Source organism: Cyprinodon variegatus, unplaced genomic scaffold (genome assembly GCF_000732505.1).
Source record: "Cyprinodon variegatus isolate N-32 unplaced genomic scaffold, C_variegatus-1.0 Scaffold243, whole genome shotgun sequence".
NCBI lineage: Eukaryota > Metazoa > Chordata > Actinopteri > Cyprinodontiformes > Cyprinodontidae > Cyprinodon > Cyprinodon variegatus.
The window spans coordinates 464,204-476,958 of NW_015150696.1; the positions used below are offsets into that span (position 1 = coordinate 464,204).

General features: G+C 35.3%; 2 protein-coding genes across 3 annotated transcripts in view; both read left to right on the forward strand.

The window, feature by feature from the left end:
• LOC107089201 (fetuin-B-like) overlaps positions 1–749 on the forward strand; it is a 9,750-nt gene extending 9,001 nt beyond the window's left edge. Inside the window, exon 7 of the mRNA XM_015381849.1 lies at positions 192–749. Coding sequence (XP_015237335.1) covers positions 192–683 — 492 coding nt within the window. The 3' untranslated portion in view covers positions 684–749. The remainder of the gene's footprint in view (positions 1–191) is intronic.
• A 3,147-nt stretch (positions 750–3,896) lies between these two features.
• Positions 3,897–12,755, forward strand: part of LOC107089206 (G-protein-signaling modulator 2-like) — a 28,116-nt gene continuing 19,257 nt past the window's right edge. Inside the window, exons 1-2 of one of the 2 annotated variants that reach the window (XM_015381859.1) lie at positions 3,897–4,110; positions 4,201–4,242. In XM_015381859.1, the coding sequence (XP_015237345.1) occupies positions 4,103–4,110; positions 4,201–4,242 (50 nt within the window). In that variant the 5' untranslated portion in view covers positions 3,897–4,102. Of the gene's footprint in view, positions 4,111–4,200; positions 4,243–11,079; positions 11,241–12,755 lie in introns of those variants that run through there. The other variant, XM_015381858.1, reaches the window with a different exon arrangement.

The following is a 12,755-nucleotide window of genomic DNA, read 5'->3' on the forward strand; positions in this document are numbered from 1 at the left end:
TATAAATGAATCGTTTCTGGAATAATCTACAGTTAATACCTAACAGGGTTGGATTGTCTATTTTCATTTATGCTGTAGCTATTACAAAACAGGAGCTTCAATATATTAAATAGGATTTAACCGTTTTTTCTGCATGTTAGTATAGGTTGGTTATATGTAATTGCAGTGAGATGTTCTATGTTTGTCTGCAGAATGTTGACATGGTCCAACCAGTGAAACCGCAGGTTCTTGACCTCCCTACAGACCCTGTGATCCCAACCTTTCCACCTCTGCCTGATGACCCAGTAAATGACCTGCAGCCCATTCCCTCTCACCCTTCGACTTCCTCCGCTACTCAGCAAGCTCCATTTGACCCTACAGCTATACCCTCCCTCCCTTCAGAGGCCCCAATTCTGGTTAACCCCTCTGCCCCTGTCCTCTCTTCTTCCAGTGAGTCTGAAGAGAGCATAGTAAACCGACAACAGCACACTGCAGGAACTCTGGATTCGTCCTCTGAGGAAAGTGGAGCCTTACTGGCCCGGCGTCCACCATTCAATTTCCGCTACCAGAGACGTAACCGTAGGAAGCGGCAGAGCTTGACAGAGACCACTCCCTCACACAACCCTGTATTCCTGTCTGATTTCCCCAGTGGACCATCTCCTTTTCGATCCTGTCCTGGTCCCGCTCGCTATGCCACAGTGTAACCATTCTTTCCCTGCTCAGAAATCCATTTGCTCATGTATGATTTACCCACTGAGAGCTTGAAACGATAACCTGCTCCAATCCATGTCACTGGAGGCCTGTAATAATTAGTGCTAATGAGAGGAAAGCATTTTTTTTTCCATTGTAGCCTTGGAGCGACCTCTCAGCGGCCTTTTTGCTGTTGCTCCCACAGCAGCTACACATTAATTTAAAAATGGCTGCTTTCATTTAAAAAAATGTGATAAATATCTTGTAAACTACTTGGAGATATTATAGTAGTTGGGATTTTTTTCACTCTTTTAAATAAATATAAAAATGTTGTTCTTGGTCTGAACATTTCAGTTGGTTATTTGAATTTATTCAGTTAAATTTCAACACTCTTCTGCAAATACTTCATTTGTTATAAAAACCTAAGCATCCAAACTTAAACATATTTTTTGTGGTGGAGTTGGTTGAGGTGTTGGGTAACTGGTTTATCCTGGACTTATTCTTTATTCCTTTACTTCATATGAATTCTGTGGGACAATAAAGGACTTATCTATTCTATTGTGATTCTAACCCTGTAGAGACAATATTTGCTTTCAAAAATAATAAAACAAACATATGTAGTCTAATTAATTACTTACACAGTCTAATAAATGCTCTGTATGGTTTGAGTACTTGAGGGAAACCAGTTTAGCATTGAGAATACATTTTTTCTGCTTTTCTTTTTCTTTGACATCATATCCATTAGAGAAGAACTACATTTTACTATGTACACTAAAAAAGCAACAACAAAACAACCAAAAATATTAACGGCACCTAAAAAGACTTCTTTTAAAGCTGTGAAAACATAAAATAAGGGTAAGATAACCAAATGGAAGACATCCAGAACTACTGGAAATAATGTGTCTTTAACTTCACAACTGATCTACAGCAGTATAGCCTCAGCAGTTCAAAATAATACTTAAAGGAAAATGTAAGTAAATGTAATGACGCACTGCATGCGCAAGGGGGCGCTAACAGACCATAAGCCTCCTCATAGCAACCTCAAGAAAAGTTCATCAGCAAATATTCTTAAGGATGTTGTTGTTATATTTTCCTTTAAAAAACACACATATGCAGGAATATATAATGTACCTCATCTATAGATGCACTCAGTATGAATTCTTAAGAAAACTTTACATATTTTTTTTCTTTTCAATTGTTAAAATAATGTGTCTGTCTAATGCCAGTCAGTGCATTGTAAAGGTCAGTAAATGACTTTGCATCTCTCTGCAGATGTAAGAGAGATGTAAAAAAAACAGCACAACCAACGGACATGGAACAAGATATACAATAAAGTAGCACCTTGATACTATCGCTGAAGTATAAGTAGTATTATTTAATCTTTTTTGCTTAATTTCTACACAAATAAAAAAAAAAATTATGGAAGTAAAATCATTAAATTTTACCAATTAGTTATAGATAATGCTACATATATTATTAATTTACTTATTCATAACCCTACATCTACTTCACCAGATGTCAATGGTGAATTCAAAATTAATTCACTATATTTTTTCCAGATCTGGGGAAGCAAAATACAGCGAATTACTTGTAACAGTTTATAAACTACATTAAACACATATTTTTATATGTTTTAACTTTAGTCTCAGAATTCTGACTTTAATCTCAAAATTCTGACTTTTTTTCTTAGAGTTCTGACCTTTTTTCTCAGAATTCTGATTTTTTTTCCTCAGAATTGATACTTTTTTCTTAGAATTCTGACTTTAATCTCAAAATTCTGACTTTAGTCTTAGATTTTTGACTTTAATCTCAGAATTCTGACTTTAATCTCAGAATTCTGACTTTAATCTCAGAATTCAGATTTTTTTTTAGAATTCTGACTTTCATTCAGAATTCTGACTTTTTTTTTAGAATTCTGACTTTAGTCTCACATTTCTGACTTTAATCTCAGAATTCTAACTTAAATCTCAGAATACGACTTTTTTCTCAGAATTCTGACTTTTTCACAGAATTCTAACTTAAATCTCAGAATTTTGACTTTTTTTTCTCAAAATTCTGACTTTAATCTCAGAATTCTGATTTTTTTCCTCAGAATTGATACTTTTTTCTTAGAATTCCGACTTTAATCTCAAAATTCTGACTTCAGTCTTAGATTTCTGACTTTAATCTCAGAATTTTAACTTTAATCTCAGAATTCTGACTTTAATCTCAGAATTCTGATTTTTTTTTTTTTTAGAATTCTGACTTTTATTCAGAATTCTGACTTTAATCTCAGAATTCTAACTTTAATCTCAGAATTCTTACTTTAATCTCAGAATTCTGACTTTAATCTCATAATTGTTTATCTTAATGTAGATGGGCACCATTAAGGAAGAGATGTTGGAGCAACAAGCTTCACTGACAAAGATGTGAGTTTTTTGAGAGGGCCAGTAACACACTGGAAAATGATGGATTTAGGCGATTTTTTATGTGCCCGAAGGGTCCCCAGTGATGCTATTTCATTAATGGAAGAGCAGAAGGTGATTAAAACAAGAGAGCTAGTCTATAAAACAGATATGGCTACGGCTTGATACTAACATGTTTAGCTGTCAGAATTCAGTCAGAATTCTAAGAAAAAAGTCAGAATTCTGAAATTAAAGCCAGAATTCTGAGAAAAAATATGTCAGTATAATATCTCATGTAAAAATCAGTAAACTTTTTAAATTTTTTCAGTGGCCCTAATCTTTTTTCGTGCTATCGCCCCCTTTTTCAAACCCAATCGTTTTTTACTTCAGTACAGTGACAGCTCCACAGATTTTTATCTGCTAGAGCTGAAGGGGAGTTGAACATTAAAATGAGGATCCTGCATTTCTTAATGTACACTGATGCAAAAAACAAACAAACAAAAAAAACAGATGCTACTTTTAAATCTGCAAAAGCAAACAATAATGTAGATAATGAATATGTGGTGTTCTGCAGCTTTCTTCAGAATTTTGAGATTAAAGTCAGAATTCTGAGATTAAAGTAAGAATTCAAATTTTTTCCCCATATGAAATTGAAATAACAATTAGAAATCTGTTAACTCAGTGGCCCTAATCTTCCGTGGTACTGAAGAAAAAACTGATTGGGTTTAAAAGGGGGCGGCAGGAGTTAGCAGCGGGGTAAAAATGTAACAAATAGCAGCTTTGAGCTGCAGATGGCGGAAGTGAGCGTCAAAGATGTTGCTTCTATCCGATCACAGCGTGTTTCCAATAAACCACCTCAGGCTTGTGTCTAAATATGATGATTCAGTGGAGCTTTTCTCATCTCACTCCTCCTTCTAACGTCACTGTTAGAATATAAACCCTGGTCTCTATGTGAGCAATTTGTATCATAATCTCAGTCAGATTGTAGCAGTGAGGAGGGGCTTCCACTTTTCTGCTATCCGAGACTTTTTCAGCTCCCTTCCTCCCAAATGGACGAGTGAGTAGTCAGGCCACTATAAACAACTTGAAGAAAATCAAAATAACTCATTTTTAACGCTTCTGACTTGAATTATTTGTTGTTTTTAAGCTGGAGGCATTCCTGTGGGATCTTTGCAGATCTCCCCTTTAGGTAAGAGAAACTTTTTATATCCGTTTCATGTGTCGAACACCGTTGTTTGCTTATTTTCCTCTCTAGTTATAAACGTTTGCGGTGTTCTTCAGACGATGTTTGCCAACAGTTAGTTTCTCACGTCTCTCCCAGCAGCTACAAGTCCCGACTTGTTTGGAAAAAGAGAAAAAAACAACTTGTCTGGTTCACATCTTTCTAGGACATCATGTCGCAAACAGTTTCTACTGCCTGTGATTCATTACTGTGGAAAAAAAACAGCCTTATAAGCATCTGCTTTAAGCGCACTTTTAAACACAGTAAAGTCATATTATATTAAGTTAATTTCGCTTAATTACAGAGATCTTTACTGATGGTTTCGAGGCACAATTTTCCCATATAGATTTTAATTGTTTTTAATTAATTTTGTTTTAATTTGTTTTTTATTTTGGTTGGGTTTAAAGTCTCTCTTGATGGTTTCTCAACAGTTTCTTTTAAAAAAAAAGAAAAAATAGTTAACACTCTTCATTTAATTGAAGAGGGCCCCGTTGGGCGTATTCCACTGAAATAGTTCTGGTGTACATTTGGCCACATTTGGCCTTTTTATTATGCAGTTATGTGACTAAATGCAGTTTAGCTGTTTAATGAAGGACTTCCCTTGGGTAGGTCTTTTAATTTTGCTCATTTGTTAAGTAATTAAAGAGGTCTTTGACATGAGAAAATGGAGCTGATGAGTAAAAAGCAATGATGATTAAAATCTGAAGAAACTAGGTGTTCTAAGTTTTGTTTTATTTCTATTTGTTTTTTTTTTCCCTTTGGGTTATTGACAAATTTAAAGAATTTGATAAAATACATTTACTACCAGATATCTAGTGTCCTGACAAAGCCACATATAAATGTGTATATTAGTATTATTTGTGAGTGTGGGGCCATGGTTTATGATATAAACAGTCACAAGGCTGTGAAGAAGTAATGTTTTTTTTATTTTTTAAATTGTTACTTTTATTTTTTATCATGATAGTATCCCTCAAAATCAGGCCCAGCCCTAATCCTGAGACACATTTTGAGAGCTTCCATCAAAATGGGCTGATGCAGTGGATGGGGTTAGGCAGGGTTATTGGCAGGATAAGAAAGTGACGGCGAGTTCGATCTTTAAATAATCTAAATGGTTAATTTTAAAGTTGTGCAGGATAATTAAAAGCGTAATACACAGACACTATTGATTAATGCTCCCATTTCAAACTCCTAACTGACCAAGGGGGTGTTCCTTAGTAATGGTTCTATGGGTGTGTTCCTTTTCTAATCAGAAGTGAAAATAATTCATATTTTTTTTGTCTCCCATTTTTATGATTTAATTGTCACCATTTACCAGGTTGAAGATTATGGCACTCTGACTCCCCAGCTTTAAATAACTCTAATAGCTAGTACATCATTATGGGACTACAGCTGAAAATGAGCCACCATGCTTATACATGTTTAAGTGGACTTTTGAACTCATGTTAATTCATTTGCACTGTGCAACCAAAAGGAGGCTGTCACAGCCTCCTTTTGGTGTATTCAGCTTATTTATATAGCTCCAATTCACAACACGTCATCTCAAGGCACTTTATAGAGACAATCCAACCAGGTCATAGAGTCAGATTGGTTCAAAGTTTTCTATCTAAGGAAAACCAGCTGATTGAATCAACTCATTGACTCAAAGGCAATCCCTCACACCAGCCATGCTTTTAGTGACAGTGGAGAGGAAAAACTCCCTTTTAACAGCAGAACGATGGCTCGTGGGTGGCCATCTGCTGAAGCCGACTGGGGTTCAAGGAGACCAAAGCAGAGATGCAGAGATACAAAAGGCAACTTTCAGCCAGCACAGTTAGACACATTCAGAGAAACAGGACTACATTGAAAAACAGGCTCCAACTTCTATAAACAAAGCTGTTGATGGCAGCAGCACAGCTGAGATTTCTCTGCAGGATGGTGTCACAACCAAACAGGAACAGACCAGATGAAGCTACTATGAGAAAAAGCAGAGAGAGCATAGCGTTAGAGATTGAACTAACAAGTTCAGCAGAGTCTTTCTTTGTCAGATACGGGGTCCCATGCAGGCGAAGATGTCATGAAAACTGACTACACCTAAAACCTGCTCTCAGATTGGATACGATTTATGTTGCACCCCTCATCCACGGCATTTCTTTCATGATACCCCTAACTGTTACAAACCGCCATGTTTGTGCGTTATAGTCAACTAAAAGTATATTCACACCGAGCAAAGGATTTCAATGTTATACCTATGTAAAGGCCGGTTCATGGGGGACAGAAGGGTCATTGACAGGAAGGAGGGTGATCAGAGTGAAGCGGTGCAGCGATAGGAGCGTTAGACGCATGATTAGAGCAGTGAGATTGGGCTGTGGTTACAAATCTGGAAATTTGCTGGATGTGGTTTTGGCGTAGAGTGAAGAACTGCAGCGTAGAACGAGTTTTATTTGGTAAAAAACTCACCGGAGGGTTATCTGCTCCTGATGCGGGGTCTGGATAGATGCATGCACTGCTGGAGGCAATCCTCTAGCCACAGAGTTAGGAGCAGGAACAACCACACCAGTCAAGTTTTAAAAAAACATGCTTTTGTATAACTTTTAGGATTTTATTTCTTCCAACTCATGAGAGGTGTTACTGAGTTTTGTTTCATTTCTTCTAAATTAATCCCTATACTATATCCACCATAAGGGGAACTACTTGTTAAAGTGGCAACATGGATGGGAGATTCCAATGAGAATCAGGAAACTGGAGGCCTTGGAAACCAACTTAAAATTAGGTCCTAAAACTAATCATTGCTCATAAGAGGCTAAGTTGCACAAGTATTTTGCAACATGTGCATCATGCGTGTGCACATTGTGCATATGAGTTGTGGTTTTATGTATTACGCACCCTAACTTCCATCATAATGTGATGACTCTCATGATTTGTCACACTATTAGTAGCACTTGTGGGGAAAAAAACTGAACCCAGTTACTTTACAGTATTTCTAACAAATATTTAATTTACAATTCTATCATGTTATGATTGAATTTTGGATAATTTTGGATCCATCCTCCATTTTTTTTTCTCTCATAGTTTTTCCTCCACAGATGTCCATCTTATTTTATTTTAATAGGATGTACATTTTCTTTATATTGTCATAAGACGTTTTCTAAATTAACTTTGAATATTTCAACAGTTTATTTTTACTTTTTTATCAATTTAATTCTGAATTACCATGGAATTATTTAGCGGTTTTAGAGGATCTCTGTACAATTTGATTTGTCTCTTATGAGATAATTAAAAAAATAGAAGTGTGTTCCATGGGTGAAAATTGTTGTTACCAGGAAAGTTTAGTTTTTGATTATCAAAAGTTAAAATCTAATCTTACTTTTAATAAATAAAGAGTTCTGTCTTACTATCTCTAGTTAGTTTCATTGCCATAGTGCCAGTAAATGATTTTCTATCTTTAACTGGAGAGGTTGTGAATAAAGGTTGACAGAGCATTTATAAAGTTTAAAAATTGGATGAAGAGAAAAATAAACCGGAATTATTTAAAAAGAATTCTTTAGAGAAAGAATATCTTTGTATTTCTGTTTCGAGTTAATCACCTCTCAATTGTTTTATATACTTTATTTATTGTAATTGTTAAATAATCAAAACCAAGAAGCTAAAGTACACAAGTGTAACTCAACTATTATATATTGGTCTATATTAAAGTTTCATATTTTAAAATGGTTACAGGGCATGAGAAAAATGAGCCAGTTGGTTCTTTATGCAGTGGTGAAGGTGGCTTACGATGATGTGTCCTCATACCTTTTTGTTGTTGGTTCAAGCCCCTGCTCAAGTGGAGCTGATATATGACAGCCTTGACTCTGTCGGTCAGCCCAGGGTAACTGTGGTTATGTGGATCCGCACTATAGGCGTGTGAATGACTGATTTAAGTGTAAAGCACTTTTAGGTCCTTGGACATGATAAAGCACAATCGCTGTTTTTATAACCACACTAAAATTGAACTGGAGTAGCCACCCTCCAATCCGAAAACATCAGCACTCAGTGCTAATATGGTTTCAGGTCATATTTTTCAGAAATAAAGAAGTTTACACAAATGTTTAACTTTCAACGTAACATAAAGACAGCACTCTTCAATAGAATAGAATAGAAAATCCCTTTATTGTCCAACAATGGGGAAACTCTGGTGTTACAGCAGCAAAAAGATTCTAGGAAAAAAATGGTCACACAATTGTGGACCTTAGAAGAGTGTATAAAGTAACATAATAGTGAAGAGTTAAAAAATATATATATATATATATAAAATACTTTACTGTTAAATACTGTTAAAGTCGAGTTTATCTGCAAAAAAGTTTATTTTTAACTTCAATGTGTTTTAGTGGAAGGAAGCAAGGCTTTGAACCAGCAAGAGAGAATCATGCATGTGGAGAACATGCAAACTCCATGCAGAAAGACCCCTGGCTGGGGAGAGAACCCGCAACCTTCTTGCCACAAGGCAGGAGTGCTGCAAACTGCACCACCCAGAGATTATTCATTTTTAATCCGCCCCTCAGATAGAAAGCCAAATTTATGCTGGATTTCTGGACCATTCTGCCACTTGAAAAATTAGATTTTAACAGTTCATGTTTTGTTCTGGCTTCATATTTCTGGGCATTGTCTTACTTGTGTACATCTGTCCCAATCCTAAGGCTTTTGCAGCCTCTAACTGATTTTATTTCAGAAAGTTCTTGTATTTTTCTCTATTTTTCCATCTCAGCCCTCACATATAGTATCCCCAAAGAACAATGGTCCCCCACCATGCAACAACTGTCTTTCATTGCGGGAAGGTAATGTTCAGGTTGATTATTAGCTACTTCAACAAGCATTACAGAAAATTCAAATGAAAAGTATGATAAAGGTTGTAAAATGGCAGGAAAGTATGAAAAACTTTATATCAATAAGAAATTCATTGGTAGCTGGAAAGGAAGGCGGCTGCACTCAGGACTGTATCCTCCATGCATGGTTTGAGTGCTCTGCGGTTTGGAAACCCTTCATTTCATTTAGAAAGTACCAACAGGAAGGTGGAGACAGATTTTTCATTTTGTGTGTATATTTGTGTCATTTAATATGCCAGCGATAGTCAATCCAGGAATTTTCCTTAAAATTGACCACAGGTAACATAAATATTAGACCCCTAAAATTGTGTGTAATGGTGAAATTTGCTTAACAAATTTGCAAGTTGGGAATTTGTTTGTATTTAGGGAGTGCTGTCTAACCTGGACAGCCTAAAAAAACATTTTAAAAATAGGAAATCATTCTTTGTTTTATTTTTCTCTCTAGGCTGGTTTGTCATTTCAAGCCTTTAGAGCTGTGGTTTCTCTTATGAAGGGTTCATTTTTGTTTTGTACATGGATTTGCAAAAGGATGACTGGAGGAGGAGACGAGTCAATGGTATCACGAAATTGCACCCTCGCGTTTGATGAAGCTTACCTGTTTTTCTTTTTATAAAAGCAGGTTTTTTAGTGTGTTCGAGGGGGGGTCTCTTTTTTTATGCTGTTTAAATAGAGGAACACTGTATCCAGCTTTTTTTTAAGAGAGCAAAAGTAAAACTATGGCTATGTACTTTAGTCTAGTCTAGTTTTGTTTTATTGGAACAACCAATTCTTAGAATTCCCTTTTTTGCGCTAAACTGATACTTGATGCTGAATGGCTGGCTATAAAATCAGGAAGTAACTACAATTAAGAAACCTCTTAAAACGTAAACCGAGTTTCTAAATGAGTTCACCTTTTCCTTGAAAAACACTCTGTTTCAGAGATTTTACTTTAAAAATACGCCAAAGTGTGAAAGCTGTAAATGATAAAGACATTGGAATGGAAACGGAATCAAGCCTTAGCTTCCAATACTCCTACACTCTGTAACTCTTCCTGAACATCAGAAACTGACTCTTTACCTACTTTCAAAAACCTCCTCTTCACCATGGCTTATTCGCTATAATCCCCTTCTTTACTTAAAGCCTTTTGTTTATGTTGTCTTTGTTTCCATTTTACTGTCAAAATGTCCTTGACTGTCCCAAAAAATCCTATATAAGTTTGATGTATGATTGTTATCATCACCATTAGAACAGCTTCCTTGTTGGGGAGATTTGTTCACTACAGCATCTAGTTCCATGAGAATAATGCTAGGGACAAAGGAAGGAAGAACAGTATGCGATCAGCTCTTTGCATGAAAAACCTCAGCTGTAAGTGAGGTTAGATGATAAGCAGACTTGTTCAACAGGGAGGAGTACCAGTGCAGTGAAAACAGCGCAACTCAGTGCCGTGGCATGTGCAGTGTTATGATACGGTCCATAGAATTTGGCATGCTTTGTATTAATCTTTCCTCATGGTGCAACAGCATAGGGGGAAGTAGTTGTTGATGGACTTTCTTGCCGCTTGGTCTTGAAACAACATTGCAAGTCAGCAGGTTTTTGTTTTTTTTTGCAGCAAAATTCGGATCCTGAACAAAAATAAACCATTTGATTTTATTGCATCTCATTTATTCAGAGTTCTAGGGGGAAACATGTTGATTATTTCCACTAAGAGCTGAAGGAGAAGTGGCTAAAAATGTGCCAGCATTTTGCTGATTGCTGATTTAAGTGCATTCTCCTCAACCTTTTTGAATGCATTAAGTATTCAGAGTGATGTGAGGTTATGCAACCAGAAAAAAACTTTTTTTTTCTCTCTTCTAACAAGCTCTAGTTTCAAGAGCTGTGAGACGGGTGGTGTGACAGCAGAATCCAGAGGTGGTATTCAGTCTTTCCTCGTAAATGTCTGTGTTGGGTGTGTTTGCTGATTTTTCTCCTGGGTTGCTTAAAACTTATGCTTGTTTTTTTTCACTATTGGTGGATTGCAGGAATTCCCACTGTGGCTCTTGCTGTGTTTAGCTCCGCTGCTGTCGGGAATGCTAAGTTGATTGTCATGTATTGCTTAATTTCTATGCAACATTTAGAGGATGGAGAATTCTTATACCGTGTCCGTCAGAGGTAGGACTTCTATTTAAAGTCTAAATGATGCAATAAGCCTTTTGTGTCCGAAAGTATAAGACCATGCTTTCTTTGACAGTAGAAAAGTTGGTTAATTTTTTTTTTTTTTTTTTTATGGAACTGCTTTATCTGTAAGAGGAAAAAAGAAAATGTTACCTTATTCAATAAAACCCTGACCTTAACTTTTTGAAGGTAAAAAAAAAACATACATTCTATTTAATCAAGTTCCTGATAAATTACTGGTTGTAATTTTCAGATTCACACACTGAGGGAATAAAGAGGAAATATAATATAACATTAGTATATGTCATCGTAACTTATCTAGATTATAATTAATTAATTTAAGTTGCTGTAGATGTGTGCTTCTGAAATTTATAAGTGTTTTTTTTTTATCTTAGCTCATTTGTATCTGTAAGTTGACCCCCTTATTGGTTACCTGATGAATGATTTGGTGTAGACTACAGGAGGTCTTCATTGTAAATATTTGATTAGAAGAAGCACCTGATTGCAGTATATGTTACCATGGTTAACAGCAAACTGATATTGAAAGAGATGCAACCTCCTAGTAGCTTGTAATTTTATTTTAAATCATAAAGTATCTTAGTGCATCTTAAATTACATATTATAAAATGTAATGTTTTAATGCAATTCAAAGTGAAAATTAATATGTATTTGATACACATATAAATCTAATATAGATAGGTGCTTATCGAAGTTTAATTTTAAATGTCTATTTAAAGAAAATAATTTCTTGGTATACTAAGGTAGAAACGGGTTACAGCTTAGAAATCTAATTTTAGATTTTTTTTTCTTCGAAATTTGATTAATCAGTGTTATTTTTCCTCAACTAAGTTTAGCAATAAAAATCACAGATAACATATATTTCTTACAAAAACTGCCTTTAACTCCAATCATCCTCTCTGGGAGCTGGAAACTGTGAAACATACTTTTAAAATAATCATGTTAAATAACAAACAAGGAAAATGTAACAAGTAAAATGATTGCAGTAGATTGGTTAGGACGAGAGATCTAAGAACTTTAAGTGATGAACTGATGTCACTCTGAGCTATAGAACCCCGAGGAGTGGCTTGGTGGTTCATAAACAAAAAAATCTATTAATTGATCAAATCAATTAATAGCCTGGCCCTGATTATAACTTATTCAATCATGGTATGACTGCTGACTTGAGCAGGTTTTTTTGTTTTTATGTTTCATGAACAATGAAAGATCTGTCTAAGTTGCATGCAATAAGTGTTGCATGCAATAATATAAATTAAAAGCTGAGTTAAAAAACAAAAAGAACAAGAATAACAGCGCTTATATTATTGATTTATTATATTTTTTATATTATTTTTAATTATACATTTGTCATTTACTGGTGTTCCTCTTTTTTTTTTTTTTTTTTTTTTTTTTTTTTTTTTTTTTTTTAGTACTCATTCAAGCACTTCATTCCCCCTTTATGGAGATACTGATTACATTTTCAGCCGAAGTTTGAGCCAGCCCACAATCACAGCA